Source organism: Martes martes (genome assembly GCF_963455335.1).
Source record: "Martes martes genome assembly, chromosome: 17".
Classification (NCBI taxonomy): domain Eukaryota; kingdom Metazoa; phylum Chordata; class Mammalia; order Carnivora; family Mustelidae; genus Martes; species Martes martes.
The window spans coordinates 4,410,275-4,431,110 of NC_137905.1; the positions used below are offsets into that span (position 1 = coordinate 4,410,275).

General features: G+C 47.9%; 1 protein-coding gene across 1 annotated transcript in view; it reads right to left on the reverse strand.

Annotated features, from left to right (window-relative positions):
• The window catches only part of USP10 (ubiquitin specific peptidase 10), a gene marked incomplete at its 5' end in the record, with an annotated part of 71,288 nt that extends 50,752 nt beyond the window's left edge, over positions 1–20,536 (reverse strand). Inside the window, one exon of the mRNA XM_080829137.1 lies at positions 20,345–20,536. Coding sequence (XP_080685263.1) covers positions 20,345–20,536 — 192 coding nt within the window. The remainder of the gene's footprint in view (positions 1–20,344) is intronic.
• Between the last annotated feature and the right edge of the window lie 300 nt (positions 20,537–20,836).

Below are 20,836 nucleotides of genomic sequence, written 5' to 3' on the forward strand. Positions count from 1 at the left end.
CATCAGGAGTATTCTCAAACATTGTCTGAAAACATCCACACACTGGGATTTTTTTTTTTTTTTTTTTAAGGTTTTGCGCTCCTCGGCCCAAAGACTCTTGCTGGTAGCACTGAGCACCACCCACAACACTGGGCATGACATCTGTGTTCTGCTGCCTGCTGTCACCGTAAGGGCGCCCACTCTTGTAGTTCCCCATCACTACGCCACAGACTGCTCTGGCCCAGCTCAACCTCCATGAGCTGCCTAGACCCCCTGACCACCTACTCAGACCCCACGCCACGCACGGTTACTGCCAGTAACACTGAGTCAAACCACAAGCGTTCCATTAAACAGAGTGCTACATGGGCAGAAGCCCGTAAGTGCATCTGTCCTACAGGATTTTTCACTTAATGAAATACACTGGAACCAAACCAACAGAAGCCGGGCTACCGAAGGCCACCTGCCAGAAAGGACAGTGCATCACTAAACCAGAGCTTCAAGTTTAAACACGTCTGAAAACAAGCAGGGTTACTACATAAATGACTTTCTTCAATTTGCTGGCCATTGCCAGTGGTTTCTTAAATACCCCGCAAGATCTAGAGCTGCCTAACTTAGGCCCCTGTATCCTGTACATCCAGAGGAAGATACCCTCCACCCTTTCTATGGCTCCCAAAATGTCCCCAGATTCCCCTGAACGAGTCACTTTGGTTGTTAATGAAAACCAAAGTTACTCAGAAGAGTTGCTCTGAGCAGAAAAAGCTGCTAAAGTATGATCTGCTGAAAATGAAAGAACACAAATGCGGTGCTGACATCGAAGGCCGGCCCGGTCCACTGAGGAAGCCCTCCACTGCTGGCTTTTCCAGCTTGACTTCCACCTAATGATCTGCTGAAAACAAAGACTGCAACTACACAGAAATAGTCCACTTTACCAGCCGAAACAACTTCATTCCTGAATTACGCATTTAAGTTCACTGTTAGGATTAAAAGTCTTTTCAGATTTATTTGTTTTAGAGAGAGAGCAAGCAGGCAAGTGCACATAGTGGGAGAGGGAGAGGGTAGAGAACCCCAAGCAGACTCTGCACTAAGCGTGGAGCCCAACATGGGGCTCGATCTCACAACCCTGAGATCAAAACCAAGAGTCGGACGCTTCACCAACTGTGCCACCCAGGAGCCCCTAAAAATCTTTCATTAGAGAAAAACAAGACCTGATACTTCAGAAGGTCCCACTTATGATAACTTGAGCATCCTGGAAAAGAGGTATTTCTCCCCATTAGCTGACAATACAGAAGCAGAAAACCAACCACTGGTGGGGCTCACCTATGTAAGTCAAAGGACTACGGCAATGAGTCTCAGCCCAGGCCACCCCCTAGAATCACCTGAGGATCCTCAGGTCTTGGCTTCAAAAATGCGGGGTTCAGGGCGCCTGGATGGCTCAGTGGGTTAAAGGCCCCGGCTTCAGCTCAGGTTATGATCCAGGGTCCTGGGATCGAGCCCCGCATCGGGCTCTCTGCTCGGCGGGGAGCCTGCTTCCTCCTCTCTCTCTGCCTGCCTCTCTGCCTACTTGTGATCACGCTCTCTCTCTCTCTCTCTCTGTCAAATAAATAAATAAATCTTTTTTTAAAAAATTCAGGGTTCACTGGAGTAAGGGGGCATCCAGGCTTCACTCAACATTTTCAACACTTTCTGTGTAGTGCTCGCTTCGGCAGCACATATACTAAACACTTTCTGTGTAGTTCTGATGTGCAGTTAGGGTTCAGAATCATTGTGTAGGGGTGTTTCTGAAACCTAGAAAAAAGTTCTACCACTATAGGCAATTGAAGGGTGGGAGAAACTACGTAGACAACAGGAGGGAAGGTGCCCAGAGCTACTCTGCCACTCAGTTATGCCCCCAAACCAGACAGACGCAACTACGAAACAATGTGAAATGATTATTCACTTTATAAGAGGACCTACTGCTTGATGAACAACATCCAGGGCAGATGTTTTTAAAATGGGAACTCTTGGGGAGCCTAGGTGGCTCAGTGGGTTAGGCCTCTGCCTTTGGCTCAGGTCATGATCTCAGGGTCCTGGGATCGAGTCCCGCATCAGGCTCTCTGCTTGGCAGGGAGCCCGCTTCCCCCCCCCCCACCCCGCCTGCCTCTCTGCCTACTTGTGATTTCTGTCAAATAAATAAATAAAATCTTTTAAAAAAAAAAATGGGAACTCTTGGGGCACCTGGGTGGCTCAGCTGATGAAGCGTCCGCCTTCGGCTCTTCGGCTCGGGTTGTGGTCCCAGGGTCCTGGGGTGGAACCCCGCGTCAGTCTTCCTGCTCAGCAGAGTCTGTTTCTCCCTCTCCCTCTGCCCCTCTCCTTCTCGAGCTCATGCCCTCTCATAAATAAATAAACAAAATCTTGGGGTGCCTGAGTGGCTCAGTGGGTTAAAGCCTCTGCTTTTGGCTCAGGTCATGGTCTCAGGGTCCTGGGATCGAGCCCCGCATCGGGCTCTCTGCTCAGTGGGGAGCCTGCTTCCTCCTCTCTCCCTGCCTGCCTCTCTGTCTGCTTGTGATCTCTCTCTGTCAAATGAATGAATGAAATCTTTAAAAAATAATAATAATAAAATAAATAAACAAAATCTTAAAATAATAAAATAACAAAATAAAATAGGAACGCTTTTAGTGCTTTTAAAGGTTTACTGATCACTAACAACTTAAAGGCAACAGAGCTAAATGTCTATCAGAAGAAAAATTACCATGCAACTGGAAATAATTCAGTAAAAAAAATTCCACTCCATGCAACTTTTTAAAATTTCTATTTACTTGAGAGAGAGAGAGAGTGTGAGCAAAGGGAAAGCAAGAAAGGGGGGAAGAATCCCAAGCAAACTCCTCGCCGACTACTGAGACCTACGTGGGGCTCCACTCATGAACCCCAGATCAAGACCTGGGCTGAAACCAAGAGTGAGAAGCTCAATCAACTGAGCCAGCCAGGTGTGTCCCCCGCCCCCCTCCGCCAAGCAACATTTTAGACACGTCTTTCCCACAAAGATAATTCTTTTAGAGCTGAGCTCATTTTCTCATTTGCTCTTAACTGAAATCTAACACTCACCTCCAACACCCCGCCTGCACAGAAAAAACCTCCCATCCGAGCCAGCGTCCTTTTACACCCTTCGGCTCGTCCGTCTCTCCGCCAAGCATCAATCTGCTAGCGTCCAGAGCTCTCTCACACGCATCCTCCGTCTGCTGGCACCCTGCAAGACCAGACTCTGCCTCCCAGCACTCCCTCCTCTCCCTTCAGCTAGTCCCTCAGCAGCCCCCACAAGGACCCCTCCTTCTTTCCCAGCCTCAACCGTGCCGGTGAAGTCCAAATTGGCATCTGCCACGTGGACTGCTCAATCATATCACAGTTCCATTCTCCAGGCTGCCAGCCTCACAGCACTCCCACTTTCATGTTCTTGTTTAACCTTAAATTCAAAAGGCCCATTATTTTCTCAAAACCAGCTTCTATCCTTACACCAATGGCATCCTTCATTGTTCTGCCAACCTCCTAGATGAGAAATTTTGAAGACTGTCTTAAATTAGGTACCCTTTCCATCCCAAATTTCTGGGACAATCAACAAAATGTCAAAATGTTCAGGAAGCTCTACTTGGCAAGCGCAAGGCAACGACACGAAGTGAGAGCAGTATCCAAGCTGATGCCTACGACATCCATGGGATGGAGACCCAGAGAACAGTATCTCAGCGAACCAAAGGCAGGAGTAGCACCTTTCTGAACACACGTCACACTCAGTAGTGAGACTCTGCAAACATGATTCATCTCCTCCTCAATCCTGCTGTTTCTGTTACCGTCTGGCCCAAGCCCTGATGGCCGTCCCTCTGCCCCTGGCTACCTGCAGGACGCAGCGGCAGCCCCTCAGCACCTGGTGAGACACCGGACACGCAAGGGACCTCAGACACGGTCAAGACACCTGACAGCCCTAAAAGAGTTTGTCACCAAACTAAACAGATTTCTGTTGAGCACTCACAGTACAAAAGGTATCAAAAAGTTATTTTAAATGTTTAAGCGATGTTTCCCGCCTCAAAGAACCTGGCCGGCGGAGGAGTGGGAAGGAGGGAAGACAGACACGACCGCATTCTGGATTGCTCTCAGGAGGTAGGCATGCCTCAAAGGCATTGAGTGTACAGATGTCACTGCATCCTGACGTGATTTCGAACGGCTCTGGGATGGCAGCAGAGCCCCTGAGAATCTGACGTAAGCAAGTGAGGCCTGCTCCCCGAAGAACGCGCTCACCCCCACTTCCGCGTGTGATTCCAGGGACCTCAGGGACCCCCTGACACTCATGTCCTGTCCTACCCTGCTACTCAAAGGGTGGCCCCAGGCCAGCAACAAGGGCATCGCTCAAGAGCTTATGCAGCTCTCAAGGCCCCCCTCACACCTACTGCAGCCAAATGTGTCATCCAAAAGCCCCCCAGCTGACTGCTTCTGCAGCTTGGATCTGAGAAGCACTGCCGCGCTTCATGCCATCCCAGGGTCCTGCTCTCAGGGACGCACTGCACACCGCCAGCACGCGGCTCTGAACTCCGACTTTAAGTCAGATGACCCTTTACCATCCAAACTGAAGGCACAGCTCAGCACGAAAGAACCACATGAACTGCCCCGGAACAACAAAAGCCGGCACGCACGCTTGACCGCTACCCATCCAGCGTACAGAGATGGGACCGAAACCCTTGAGCTTGGGATAAGGGCCGTCCCTGCCACAACAATCCAGCCTCACCTCCCTGTGCAGCCAAGACCCCGTTATTCTCCTGCCCTGAAGGCCCCTCTTCCCTCCCTGCTGTGAGCACTGCTGGCCTGTCAAGGGTCAAACACAGGCATCATCTCCTCAGGGAAGTCTTCCTGCCTCCCTACTTCTGTCAAAGCAACGTCACGTTTCTCATTGACCGTACGTCTCTGCAGATGAATTGTGATCGCCTTCTGTCTTATGGTTCTGGACCCCAACCACTGAAGTCTTAAGTACAATATTCAGAATCTAGTATCAGCTGACTGTGTGTTAAGATGAAAAAACTTCAAGTTCAGAGAACTAACTGCCCAAGATCCCATGAACAGAAGACAGAGCCAGGATTAGAACCCGGGGCTTGGGGCTACCCCAAAAATAACACATGAAGAGTTAAGGTACAAAAAAATTTAAGGAAGAATGGGGCGCGTCGGGCTCCCTGCTCAGCGGGAAGCCTGCTTCTCCGTCTCCTACTCCCCATGTTTGTGCTCCCTCTCTCATTTGTCTCTCTTTCTCTCTGTGTCAAAAAAATAAATAAAATCTTTAGAAAAAAAATTAAAGGAAGACTGAAATACAATGGGACGCAGGCTAACTTGCAAGAAAAAAAGACACGGTCTTCAAAGGAGTCCAGAAGGAGGAGGAAGTGACAAACCTGGAAAAGGAGAGTGGGAACGAATGGTCCTCCCAGATGGGATGGTAATGAACTCTGCACCATCCTCTGAAAGTTCATTTTCCTCCTTCCCTGCTGGTGAGTGGTCACTCACCAGCTCAGAAGGCGGACACACACCCACTCCCAGCTCTAGGTGGGAACCTGACCTGGCACGCCACCCTCCTGCCCACAGTGCTTGGTTCAAGGGAGACCCAGAGGACACAAACCGCAGGATACAGTCAGGAACTCTGGAACACACATGCACTCTCTTGTTCTGGTTGGTGTGGTGTCAGCTGGACACAATTCTGAAGTCTGCATGTGCTGCGACCATGGTGTCATTTGGAGGAGAACTAGCTTTAGGAAAATGCTGACACAACAGAAGTGAGAAGAAACCAGGTCCTCAAAGACACCCCTGGACTGACTCAGCAGACCAGCCCTGAAGCCCAGCCTCCCTCTGGGATTTCTAGCTCCGTGAGCCCCGATGTCGCCAGTATACAGTGCAAGCCAGTTAGAGCTGGCCTTTCTTTTACTTGTTATCAAAAGCACCCGAAGGGCGCCTGGGTGGCTCAGTGGGTTAAAGCCTCTGCCTTCAGCTCAGGTCATGATCTCAGGGTCCTGGGATCGAGCCCCACATCGGGATCTCCGCTCAGCGGGGAGCCTGCTTCCTCCTCTCTCTTGCCTGCCTCTCTGCCTACTTGTGATCTCTCTCTGTCAAATAAATAAGTAAAATCTTAAAAAAAAAAAAAAAAAGCACCCAAAGCCAGGAAGGAATGAAGTGGGCAATGCAGGAGATAAAGGGCTTAGTTCAAGAGTGGCGCCCAGGGTTCCACAGAAAGTAGGATCATTCCAAAAGCCAAAACAAGGTGAATATGAAATCTAAGCCCTAGTCATTCTGTTTCCCTACACAGAATGCCCTCCACCTTCCTCTCCATTTGCCAAAATCCTCTTACACTGTCAAGGCTACTCATCACTCATCTCCTTCACTCTCTGAATTACTGGTGCAGAACTTAACACGTGTACTGCACAAGCGCTCGGCACTTAGCTACACATCTCAGGACGTGCCCTGGCTGTTCCCTAGGCCTCAAACACGTGCTTAGTCACCCGCTGCCCACACAGGTTAAGAGCACTTCGGTTACCTTCCCGGATAGCTCTAGCAGCAACTAAAACAGTTGGCCTTCACCAAACATTAACCAGCTTACTGACAAGTATTTTATGAAAGATCTTTCTCAATCTTTCTCAAGTATTTCATGTGTATAACTTGCCTCTGAACAAATCAGCATGCAGTTTTAAAATCCAGACATTCAGGGGCACTGGGGTGGCCCAGCCGGTTAAATGTCTGCTCAGGTCATGATCCCAGGTGATTCCGGAGTCCTGGGATCGAGCCCTGCCTCAGGCTCTCTCTGCTCAGCAGCAAGTCAGCTTCTCCCTCTCCCTCCGTCTCTCCCCCTTGTTCATGCTATCTCTACTCTTTCTCTCTCTCAAATAAATAAAATCTTTTTTAAAATAAAAATTTAAAAACAAATCCAAACATTAAAAAAACTTCATGTTTTCAGGGCACCCGACTTGGATCCATCAGTAGAGCATGAGACTCTTGATCTCGGAGCTGTGAGTTCGAGCCCCGCACTGGGTGTAGAGACTACTTAAAAATAAAATCTGGAAAAAAAAACAACAACTTCGTTTTAAATTACCACTAATTACTTAGTATTACTTAGCAAAATATATCTCCCCCGCCTGCGCCCAAAATGATGATTTAAATTCACCTTTCAGTTTACTTCAATGCTTTAAGTAGTCATGGGAAATAAGATAATTCACAATCAGAAACAACTAAAAAATATATCCAAAAACTGCTTTTGTTGTTGTTGTTTAAAGATTTTATTTATTTGTCAGAGAGAGAAAGCACAAGCGGGAGGGAGAAGGAGGCAGAGGGAGAAGCAGGTTCCCTGCTGAGCAAGGATCCTGATGTGGGACTTGATCCCAGAACCCTGAGATCATGACCAGATCAGAAGGCAGACGCCTAACCCACCGAGCGGCCCGGGCGCCCCCAGAACAGTTGTTAGTATGTATAAAACAACTTGTGAATCCACCACAGTACTTAAATACTGAAGAAAAAGTTTAATAATGGAGAAGAGTCACAACATAAGTTGGAAAAAACACTTTACTGAAACACATACAGCATTCCATGACAGAATAAAATACATTAGTAAAATAAATTACACTGAAGCTGCCTGGCTCCCTCCACATCCCTTCTGGTCACCCAAAGCCTCGTCTCCCCTTCCCCTCCCCACCCGTTCAGTGCCTCTCTGCAGCTCAGCCTCCACACTCTGAACCACAAGCGGCCACCACAGCACTCTCTCTAAAACGGGAATGTCAGTTTGGTCCTGGGCACCGCCTGCCAAGACTCCTCAAGGGTCCCCTCAGAGCGTACGAGAGCTCTGGGTTTGGCACTCACCTACCTACCCAGACTCATCAGCAAGTCCCCCCAGGGCCTGGTGCCGCAGCTCTCTCCGCGCTCACGCGCACACGAAGCACATCTAGTCTCTCCCACACTCAGCCGTGAACTCCCTCAGTGTATGGTCTGTGCCGTACCTTTCACCCGTGTGTTCCTTAATACACACTTACTGAGCACTGGTCTGTTCCAGGCCCTGGAGATGATCCCTGAACAAAACAAAGAAATCCCCGCTCTCATCAAACTTCCGCTGGTCTCTGACGTGCAGTCAGGCTCCCTACCTGGGAAGGCTGACAGCTCTGTGGCTCTAGAACCGGGGGAATAAGCGGCATCTGCTCTGACCGGGTCAACAAAGGACGGCTGCCAGCAGGGCCCACTAACTGGGCACGGGAGAGGGGCGCTGAAAGCACTGTACTGCCACCAGTAACTGTCCTCTGATCTCAGGATTCCATTTACTGAGAAGCAACCCAGAAAATGAAACAAAATATCTTATTGTCTGATAGAGAGGTCAGTCACCTGGGTTCAAGAAACTACACAACAGAGATAAAGAGAACCATGAAAAGCCTTGAAAGAAGCTTAGAGGGCACCCGTGCATTTTTTTTTTTTTTTAAAGTAACCTCTACACCCAACGTGGGGCTTGAACTCACAGCCCTAAGATCAAGAGTTACTGCTCCACGACCTGGGCCCAAGCGACCCACCCATTCATTTTTCTTTTTACAAGATTTTATTTATTGGACAGAGAGAGAGCAAGCGTGCACACCACACACACAAGCGGGGGATCAACAGAGGGAGAAGGAGATGTACCTCAATCCCAGGACCCCAAGATCACGACCTGAGCCAAAGGCAGACACTCAACTGACTGAGCCTCCCAGGCACCACCACCCACTCATTTTTTTTTTAAGATTTTATTTATTTATTGGACAGAGATCACAAGTAGGCAGAGAGGCAGGTGGGGGGCGGGGTGCGGGGGGAAGCAGGCTCCCCGCCAAGCATAGAGCCCGATGTGGGGCTCAATCCCAGGACCCTGGGATCATGACCTGAGCCAAAGGCAGAGGCTTTAACCCACTGAGCCATCCAGGCGTCCCCACCCACTCATCCTTAATGCAGAAATTATAATCAATCTGAATACTTCATCAGCAGCCTACCCTTCTTACTCAGGTCTCATTACTAGAAGGTATTTCTACAGAGGACCAATCTGTCCCTCATTGTTCTGCACGCCATGGTCCTAATCTTCATCTCCAGAATGAGAAACACCAAAACAACCCCATATGCAGTCCTGAACAAAGTGAATGACAACCTGGTGTTCTGTTTATTTCCTCCAACTGGTCCCTCGAGAAGTCACTTATTCACTGCACACACAGCAGAGGCAAGACGCTGTGCTGACAGTGGAGCTGCTGGAGGAGAACCAGACCTCAAGAAAGCCTTCCTGGGCCACCGGGTCACTCCCAGCGTCCTTATTCGTACTTCAGAGCACCTGCCAAGGCTCTAGTTAGACAACCACAAGTGTGGTGTTCCCTCCACCAGGCAGGGCCCTCTCTGGGCACACTGCCCATACAGGGCCCGGAAGGCTGCAGGCCTCCATGGACGGCCAACTGACTTGCAGAGAAACACAGGGCATCTCCAAAATCAAAGTCCACAGCGGCCTCGATGCTCACTGTGCATATTACAAACATGGCATTCCTTTCCTTTTTCACAGGACAGTGAAGGACTAACAAAGCTAATTCAAATCTACGTTTTCACCCAAAAAGAAATCAATGTCAAAGAAAGAAAATGACAACATACTTAGAAAGAAAAGCCTATTTGTTCAATATGTGCCCTGGGATAAAAGGTAAACTCTCTGCAAACTCAGCTGTGGTAATTCTGTATCCAAGACTAGTCACTGCTAGGATACTGCTACAGTGTCATCGTGTGTGAAGTTCAAGTTATAGTCAGCTAAGCTTCCAGCCAAAACGTAGAAAATGCTTTTCAGATTAAAAAACAAAAACAAAAACAAAACCTCTCTCTTTCCTCTTTCTCACTGAACACTACTCAAGTTAAAATTTAAAATTTGTGTTCCTGGCACTTAATTCATAATACAGTTGTGGCATGGAAAAGCCAAGAGTTCAGTAAGAAGATGGAACCAAGAGTAATTATTTGTTTTTTAAGATTTTATTTATTTGTGTGTGTGAGAAAGAAAGAGACAGCACACGCACACAAGCAGGGGGAGCAGCAGGCAGAGGGAGAAGCAGGCTCCCCGCCAAGCAAGGAGCCCAACTCAGAACTCGATCCCAGGATCCCAGGATCATGATCCAAGCCGAAGGCAGACACTTAACTGACTGAGCCACCCAAGTAACCCAAAAGTAACTATTTTAGGGACATCTGGGTGGCTCAGTCGGCTGAACACATGACTCCTCATTTCAGCTCAGGTCATGATCTTCGGGTCGTGGGACGGAGCCCTGAGTTGGGCTCCAAGCTCTGCATGTAGTCTGCCTGAGACTGTCTCCCTCGCCCTCTGTCCCTCTTGATCTCTCTCCCTCTCTCGCCCTCTAAGTGAATAAATAAAATCTTAAAAAAAAAAAAAAAAAGCAATTATTTTAGCACGTTTGTGGAGAACTGGAGAAAGAGTTTCCTAAACTGACAAACCCATGACCAGCAACAAAAAAAGGTACCAAGAATTTCTGAAAACAAATTGGCTTAATACTGTACATACAACCTCAGAGAAATTTTGATGATGACCAGACTTCAGGATGAATTAGAAAGTTCAGCCCAGCTCACTGGGACATCAGATGGACCCAGTTCCAATGAGCCGCGCTGCAGTATGGGCTGTTCCCACACCATCCACACTGGGTTCTACCCGCAGCAGGGCTACAGCTCTAGGCAATGTATCTGTACTTAGATACTTTGTTGTCATTGTGTTTTGTAACATACAAACCTCAACACAGGCGCTAGCACAGGGCAAGAGCTGGATAAATGTGGCTGTAAAGGACTTAATCAGAAATCTCCATTTGAAGACCCGATGTGACAGATCTTCAAAGGGGCAAAGTTTTCAGGTTTCTCATGCTGGTTCCATTCCCACAGTTCATTCCACTCAGTGCTAAAATCAGACAATGTGGCCCTCACAACGGTACATGCACGTATTTTTGCTGTTGTTCACACCTAACCTAGACAAGTTTAAAAATTTTATCCAAAATATGATTTAGTGAATCCTCTCCATGGTAAAGTGCTCAACAGGTTAAGTGAAACACGCTGGCAACAAAGCCACGTGGAGGCTCTGAACCCTGAGCGCGGCTGCGATACCCACGAGGGAACTGCCTAAAAGCCACATGCAGGGCCTGCCCAGGAGGTCTGGCTGGCCCTCGGGGTGCCAGAGGATTTCCAAAGGAGAAAGACAATGACCAAGAGTCACAACGGAAGAAATACCACCACACAAAATGACTCTAAATTTCGAACATCTACTATAAAAAGGACGGAAGGGAACCATTTCAACTTATTAACCTCATTAAGTCACCTCACGGTTGTGGGATACTACCGGTGACATGTGTTTCTTATATTTTCTTTATTTCCTAGGATCGAAAGGAAAGAACAAATGCTTGTTTTTAAAGGTGACCCCCCCAAAATAAAATGAAGAATGTCCCCAAATGGCCTTCCCTAACACCTCTATCCAATCATCACTGAGGACAGTCAAGAGATATTTGCCTTGCATTAATCCGCCTCAGATGTCCCCAAAAGAGTGCCCTACTTTTTCCCCCAAGTTTTGGGGTTTAACATGTTTGGGGTGAAGCTAGCGAAGAGTACATTCCCAGGTCTGGAGGACAGCCAAGAGGGAAACCTCTGACAGCCCATGAAGGACCTCAACGAGCCCCTGGAAACCATCTCCACCAGCAATGCCACACAAAGTGGTACCATCGCTTTTTAAAAACCCGTGGTTTTTGTTACAAAAAACTGTGGGTTCCCACAGATCCCCACCTGCTTACAAGATCAAAGGCACTCTTTGGCTTGGACTCTCTCAAGGTCCTTCAGCTCTGCTCGGACTCCCGTCCCACCACTTCACCCTAAACATCATTTCAGCCACAACCCTCTCCCGGGTTCCTAAACATGCCTCGGGTTTTAAGACTTTGTTCCTCTGCATGCTCTTTCCCATATGCCCTTGTTCTCGTGCCTCTCTGCCCAAATGTCACCTTTTTAGAAGAGACCTTTTCCCAGCTTCCCGACACTCACTCTTCCCGTTCAATCCATCTTACACCCAAGTATCTCTTGATCCACGCCACCCCTCTCCAATGCACTCTCCCTCTTTTTTTTAAAGATTTTATTTATTTCCAGAGAGAGCCCCAGCGCACACACGCCCACAAGCAGGGGGAGCAGCAGGCAGAGGGAGAAGCAGGCTCCCAGCTGAGCCAGGAGCCCGAAGCAGGACTCGATCCAGGGACACTAGGATCATGACCTGAGCTGAAAGCAGACGCTTAACTGACTGAGCCCCACAGCACTCTCCCTAAACAGAATTCCAGAAACCCTCCTACCTGATATTCCCATGGCCACTGTGACCCCATTATACCGAGTCTATTCTGCACGGGGCTCTCAAGAGTGAGCCTGCTCTGCAACGTGCCTATGTGGTTCCATGCTGTATGAGCCCCTCCTTCCATGTTTTTCTCAGGATAAACACATTAACACCTAAGAAATCCTGCAAGGTCAGATAGATGCTGGTCTGCCTCTCCTCTCCGGCACTGAGCTCTGCGTACACAGGCTTTCTCCGAGTTCTCTTAGGCCCTCTGAACACCCTCCAGCCACAGGGCCAGTGTACAGGCAGTCCGCAGTGTCTCACACTGTGCATCTCCCCTAAAGCGCCACTGCCAGGGAAACACTTCCTTGACTTCCCCAAGCCCTGCCAACAGACTGTGTCCCCTTCCTTTGGGACACGCTTCTCAGCTTGGAACAACACATACATTACTGTGATTATCTGATCAGCAACTGTGTCCCTCACCAGACAGTAAGCTCCCTGGTAGGAGGCACAATGCTTATTTCTGCTTGTCACCCCATCCTCAGTGCCTGGTGCACAGCAGCCTCTCGATAACTATTTGCTGAATGAATGAATGAAAATTCGTGGCCATGTTCTTCACATTTCTGTTAGAGGAATTACCACCAGAAATCAGGATTCACAGATTAGCCCGTTTCTCTCCCCTCTGCTACTCTGTGAACTTTTTCTAAAGCACCGGAACTCTCTTCAGCTCTATGTTCCTAATGCCCAGGCGCCACAGATTTTTGTTTGAACAATCACAAAAGATACAAAGTCCTTTACATGTGGTTCTGAATAAAAGTGTCTGATAGCCTGCAAAATAATCAAACAGAATGCTACCTCTGGAAGGCCTGATTTTGCATTTTATTAGAGTCAGAAGTGGTTTAATGCTGTTGTCTCTGGGGAGAGGGATCTGAGGTGGGCAATGGGAGAGTGTTTTATTTTCTGCCATTGTAGTGCTTGGATTAAAACAAAGGGGGAAGAGAAGAAAACCTGATTTAAACAGAAGCCTGGAAAGCCCAGGCTAACAACCAATGCCCCCACTATTCACTCAGGCTGGTGACCTACCAATCTCTCCAACTAAGAAATGGTTCATCCTCTCAATAATCTTCTCTAGTGAAGAGGGAGGCCAAGAGACAAGAATCTGAATGTGATTAACATCTTTTCACTATACAGAAACTGGATGGCACGGCTGCTTTAACTGAGGAGTTGAATTCTTCAAAATACCATTTCTTTAAAAAAGGGGGGGGACATTTTATTACTCGGAAATTTCTAGAGCACCTCCACAATTCTCGGTATACTTTAACCTCCAGAGCATCTGCTCCATTCCCTGGAAAAATCAGATAAAAAGAAAACTTACTGTGCTTGAAGAGATGCCTTAAAAAATTTTTGAAACAAGATTTGCCGCAAACAGTTCAGTTCAGTGACCGTCTGGTTAGACAGACCATACAACGGAACAACAACAAAAACGCCCAGCAGAAAAAAGCATGAAAACCCCTGGAGTTTGTGTTTAAAAAAATCAATAAGGACGCACCCCACACAAAATTTAGTAATGAGTAACATATTAACAACTCTTAGTAAGATTCCTGTCTTTAACCGTTACAGCTGGGGTGGGGGCACCTGGGTGGCTCAGTCAGCTGAGCCTCCAACTCTTGATGTCGGCTCAGGTCATGATCTCAGGGTCCTGGGATGGAGCCCCAAGTCGGACTCCGCGCTCAGCAGAGTCTGTTTCTCTCTCTACTCCTCCCCCTGCTCATGCATGCACGTGTGCACACACTCTCTCTCAAATTAATAAAATCTTTAAACGTTTCTATTTTTATTTCATGCATTCACCCATTCTGCAAACTTTCGCTGAGAAGTGCTATGGCAAAGTCACCAAGTAAAGCACTCTGTCTTTGCCAGTCTCTTGTAGAAAAGCAATTTGACAAAGCAGAAAAAACAAAGAACTCGGAAGTCCAGAGACCTGCTTGCAAGGCTCTGATCATGCACTTAACAGCCATAGGACTTCAAGTCACAAGGTGCCAGGGTCTCACTTCATTCATCTGTAAAATGGTGGTGACAACACCACACTGCAGAGTGGCCCAAAGGATCAAACAAACTACGGCACTTTATGAACTATGAAGCTTACACAACTGCACGACATTCCTCAAATGCTGACTACTGCAACAGTTAGTGTTTTATTATTAATATGTTCTTCTTTGTCCAATGACAGGATCCACTCAGAAGACCCACTTCAGGTCTCAAATAAATATATGCATCTTGGCAGCCATCAAAGTGGAATTACTACTTAAAGTATCAAGAGACGTACTTTACAACCCTGGGTGAGACTCTCAAAAAACCCCAGAAGAGGGGTGCCTGGGTGGCTCAGCCAGTTAAGCTTCTGCCTTCAGCCCAGGTCATGATCCCACCATCTTGGAATTTTCTTGGGATCAAACCCTCCGTGGGCTCCCTGGTCAGCAGGGAATCTGCTTCTCCCTCCCACCGCTCTTGTTCTCTTCCTCTGGCTCATTCTCTTTCTCAAATAAATAAAATCTTAAGAAAAAATTTTTTTAAAAACCTCCAGAATTCAATTTTACCATTAAATTCTCTTCCATTTCCCCTAAAGCTTCAACGTGTCATATCAAAAGGAAAAAAAAATTAAGACTAAGAATGGGTAGAGTATTTTAATGCCATAAGATGAAAGTCTCAAGAGAGACACTGCTTCTCTAGAATTATAAAATGTCTAAAATAGGGGAAACCCAAAAAACACTAGAAATCCTCTTAACAGTTATTAGAATACCAAATAAATGCATAAGTTAATTAGTCCTAACTAAATTTAAATGAATATAGTAAAATTTTAAATGCACTCCTTATATCCAGGGCAAAGGATGTCATCGGGTTTCCGAGAGAACAAGTGAACAATGCAGACTAACTCGTTACACAAAAGGCAAATCAAAATTTTCTACACAGACTCATCTTAGATGTTCTTGACCAACTCCATTTAACAAGGCCTGTGGCTGGCAAATGTAACTTATACAGACACAGAGCTTTATCCGATACGTTTTACAACACGAGTATTTTTGGCATGTACTCATAACGCAAAACCACCCCTTTCTGTGGAGAGTGGGAGACCTAAGTGGAGAAAATAGTCTGGATTTATGTGTGATTTGTCCCCAACTCCAGCACAACCAGCAGGTCTCATCTCAGAACAACAGCTCAGGGGGTGGGGGGGGGGGGGACAACACACACACCACTCATGGCACTCCATCCTTCCCACCCCAGCCAGCAAGCTGTCTGCATACAGCACAGGGAGTCGAAAACATTTTCTTTTTTAAAGATTTATTTATTTGAGAGAGAGAGAGCGCGCACGCGCACAAGCAGGAGGGGGAGAGAGAGAATCTCAAGCAGGTTCCATGCTGAGCACAGAATCCCACACAGGGCTTGATCTCACGACCCTGAGACTATGACCTGAGCTGAAACCAAGAGTTGGATGTGTAACCAACTGCACCACCCAGGAGCCCCGAAAAAATTTTCCTCATAAAACAAGAACAAATGGCGAAACAAAATGAGGGAGGAAGGGGAAAAGACAACTAGATGTAAAAATCAAGCACTGAAAGTACAAGAGAGGGGATTCCAGCCTTTCTACTGGGGGCTCCTTTCACTTGTAGCGCGGCAGTTATGAGACTCTTGAATCAGACAGTGTAGGCTTAGGAGATGTCCCTCAAGCCAATACCAAAAACATAAATGAAGAACGAAGCTGAAGAGGCGCCTGGGTGGCTAGTGGGTTAAAGCCTCTGCCCTGAGTCAGGCTCTCTGCTCAGCGGGGAGCCTGCTTCCCTTCCGCTCTCTCCGCCTACCTGTGATCTGTCTGTCAAATAAATAAATAAAATCCTTAAAAAAAAAAAAAAAAAGAACGAAGCTGAAGAATGACAACCGATAAAGCTGCAGCCAAAGCCCAGAAGGGAGAGGTCTGAGAATCCCAAGAGTAGCCAGCAGTAGCATGTGGACTCTTGGTGGCAGGGACTGGGGCAACACTCCATGCACATTACCATCTAACAATTCTCCAGGAAGCCAGAAAAGGAAACACTGGGAAAATATGCTCTAACCCTCTCTGGACCACCTTATTCTCCCAGTCCTAAACCACACCTCTAGGGTCTCTCCCCCTGACCTACTCTATTGCCAGAACAGGACAAATGGAGAAGCACGTGTGTCAAGACAGAGGGCAGAAGGGAGCTATTAGCCAACAGCTTCTGGTTTCTCAGGTCATCTGCTGAAATAGGGTCACGGCTGAAGGGCTTTCAGATAGTCAGAAAGGAGCTCATGAAAAGTTCATGAAAAGTCTACATTTTGAAGATCCACATTCAGGTTTACGACAGATTCTACAATGGCTGATCCTTAAAACAACTACCATGAAATACCCCATGGGCTACCTTTTATGTCACCTACACTAGTTCTTAATTCAGCCTATAATGACAAAAATGGTCACGAACAGACCGCTGGGGGGGATCACTTCAATAAACGGGCAAACTGCAATCCAAGCACATGTGAGTCTTTGGGAGTGAACATCTACACTGCTGAAGTAGTGCTGAAGAGACAAATGACAGTAATCCAGTGGCCCAAGGCCAATAAATTCCACTGCCAACAGATTTATCTGTTTTGTACCACTGTGATTCTTGCATAGGAGGCAATAAATAGAAATGTAACTGCCTAATTACAAATCCAAAAGCGAGCTCTTCCTACAATTTCATACTTAGTACACTATCTGTAAGAAATGTCCTCAGCAACCACCTTTAATGATCTACTTGAAAAACCAGATCCATTAACGGCGAATACTCACATGTCTGAAATCGGTAAAAACACAAAGACGAACAAAAAAGAACCGTGATGTAACGAATAATTCAAGTAGAGATGATACAACTTTTCTCAACTACGTTAATATTATACTCTGAACATGGCACAAAGTAAACGTGCCACTAGGTTTGTCATCAAATAATCATTAAACCTTATAATCCTTTCCTCCTTCCAGTTTTCCTATGTGAACCACTACATAAATCACGCGGATTCCACATAAAAGTGCACTGGAATGTATGTCCTAACTTTTGCTCTAGAGACGAATTTGGAACAAGGCAGGTCCGTTTAGCATTCACTGTAATTTCAGTAAACAGTGGTCCCAACGAGATGGCTCAAGAGCCGGAGGGCTGGGCCCTGGCTCCGCCTCATCTGACTGCGGCTCCTTAAACCACAGCGGCAACCGTCAACTCACAAACTTTAAACGGCATGTCTAGTCTTAGGACATGTTTCAGTATTTTGCTGTCACTGTGAAAGGAAAATCAGGATCTCCAAATACCCTGCATTTCAGATCATTTTATTTAATTCAGCTGCTCACTATGTAAGACTCCAATAAAAATGTATCTTTTGAGAATTACTAATAGAGCTGTCAGTTATAAACAGATACTCAACGACAGAGTAACACTCTGCCATATGCTGTAAATTGGATCCAAGAAATTCCATAGTATAAAAAGTGGGGGCCCCACTACTGTGCGGCAATGAAAAGACTGGAGTGAGCCCGCTTCAGAGGACCAGGACAGGAGAAGCCGGTGTGACATTCAAACACAGGGTAGGAGGCGCTGTTGAGGGAATTTCACTACAAGTTCAATGACCACAAAAATCTCATCTGGTTTAAGGAAGAACTGGCCATTTCAAACTAATTATCCCAAATCATTTCATCAGACAACAAATATTCATAAATGAGAGATGTACTCACACTTCAACGGAAAAGTTCATCCTTTGTATTTGTTAAAATGTTGAAAGCTACTGGCATTAGAAATGTTTCCAAGTTCTGCACTGGTTCACTTCACTCCAGGGAACAAGGTTCAATCAGTAATATGGAAATAGGATATGATCTATATAAATTTTCAAAACTGTACCTGTAACAATTCAATTTTAATACAAAACCCTTACTATTAACCTGTGATTGTCATTCCCAATAGTAAACAAGTACTACCCCTAACACCGTGCTTAGCACATGATAAGCGATCACCGCTGAATGAATGAATGGATGACCACCAGTGACGCCGCAGGATCCCCAGGACGGAAGGTAACTGAACGAAAACAAATTTCTTAAAATGCTCAGCCTGACTCAAGCAGGATACAATCATGAAAACCTGCCACACGATTTCATTACTTGTTTTTATCACTATTCTTTTAAAAAGAAAATTAAGAGAAACCAAACAAAGGATTACTTCGCCACCTTCTCTATGCTAGAGCTTAAAATCACTCTTAAAAATACACCCAACAAAAGAATAAACTCAGAAAGTTGCTAACATTTATGTTCAGCTAACTTCGGCCACTGCAATTTTCTGAAGATGTGTACAGGCAATATTGTAGTATAAAACATAAATACTAGGACAATTAATGCAAACGGAATTACGATTAAGTCTACATATTGTCGCTGCTAATTATCATTTCAACCAATTTGCATTGTAATGGATGCTTATAACGGACTGAATTAGGGGCGCCTGGCTGGCTCAGTCGGTGGAGCGTGCAACTCTTGATCCTCAGGGTTGTGAGTTTGAGCCCCACAGTGGCTGTAGAGGCTACTTACAAAAATAAAATCTTGAAAAAAATAAATAATGGACTGAATTATCCCTAAACATGCTTTCTTCGTTTCCGAAAATCACTGTGCGTATTACATTACACATCAGTCCACAATCAATCTTGTACTATGTTCTTACTAATTTTAATGAGCTATTCACATTAATATTTAAGTCTTGAGTGCAGCAAATACCAAACCTCTTAAGAAAACATTTCAATTATACATGTGTAAAAATTATTCAAATACTAAACCTCTTTTTTGTGTTGAAAGAACCATCCTAAACATTCACAAAAGCAGATGTACAAGTGAACAGAAAGTTAAAGGAGGAAACTTCTATCGCAAACTACAGTACCAAAAATTTGACAGAATTCCAGAATCCTGTAAGATCTCATTTAAAAAAAAAAAAAGGTTTTAAATTTCTCGCGTTTTAAATTTCACGACACGCATTAATTACAATAGCTATGAAAATCGACTTCACTTCCCAGAGAGCGAGGAAAAACCAACAGCTTACAGAGGGTTCGTATTTACCGGCCACCAGTTTTCCCAGTAGCTACTTTGTTTCACCCTGACGTATTTAACTCGAAAGCACCCTGCGATGGTATGAAGTGCAGTAATTTCTAGAAATCAGACGTCAAAAAGCAGGGGTCTAAAACAAACTTGAAAGGAATAATACCCCATGAGTAACTATAATGGCGGGGGGGGGGCTCGACTCTACACGTACATCTCCCTAGAAGAGAAGGGTGCGTGCTACCCTTCCTCCCGCAACGGCATTATTGTACGCGCCCCCTAAACTTTAGAGACAGCCGAGACCCGGCGCGTTAGCGTTAGCCAGGCGGAGACGATTCGTGCAAAAGATGTCACTCTGATGCAAGTGAAAGTACGGTCCTGGCGACTCAATTTCCAGTTCTCTTTGCAACAGTAACCCAAGGCTGCTCCTCAGGGACTCGAGTCCACAAACCAGAAGAGCAGCAAGCCCTCCGCGGCCCATCACGCTGAGGAAGCGACCTCCGGGGGCATGGGGGCAGCGGGGCACCCCCACACCTTGGGGTCCCACTCCGCGCGGAGGGGCGAGCCAAGGGCCTGGAGGGGCCCTGACGCTGCGGGGCCTCCCGAAGCCCCCCGGCAGCCTCTCTGGGGCGCCCAGGGCCCCCTCCGCACCCCCGGTTCCCCCGCGGTCCACTCGGGGGTTAACCCCTTCGCGCCCCCCGCGCCCTCCGCAGGCGGCCCGGCGCCCCTCCCCGCTGCTCCCCCGCGGCAGGACCCTGAGGGCTCCGCGCGGGGCGGCGGCGGGCGGCCGGGGCGCGGCGGCGGCGGGAGGCCGGGGCCTAGTCCGGGGCAGCGTGTCCCGGCGCCCTCCCCCACTCCCACACGCTCGCTCCGGGCAGGGTGCGCCCGCCCGCCCCGGCGCCGCCCGCCGCGGCTCGGGGCAGCTCCCGCCCAGGACGCGGGCCGCCGGCTACCTGCGGGTTGCGGAGGGCCATGGCGGCCCGTTTCAATGAGCCTCGGCGCTCGTCCGACTCCTCACGCTGCTTCCCCCGCCGCCGCCATCTTCTCGCCCGCACATACACACTCGCATCGGCCGCCGCGCCTGCGCACTGGCCGCGCGCCGCGGGGCGCGGGGAGGCCGGGCGCGCCGGGCGTGTGCTGCGCATGCGCGGCCGACAGGTGGGCGTGCGCGGCGGGAGCCGGCCCGGTGGCGTCTGGGTCCGCGCCCCTCTGCGCTGCGGGCGGCTGGGCCGCGCACCGGGGGGCCGCGGGCTGCGGCTGCGGTGCGGGCAGGGGAACGCACAGGCTACGGAGGTGATGACGCCAAAGCGCCCAGCCGGCCCGGGCTCCTCACCTGGTGGGAAGCCACCTGGGACCTGGGTGAGACTCGGGACGTCCGGAGCCTGAGGCCGGCCGGGGCCCCGGAACCGCAGGGTCCTCCTAGGCCGGGGTCTCCCGAGGGAGCG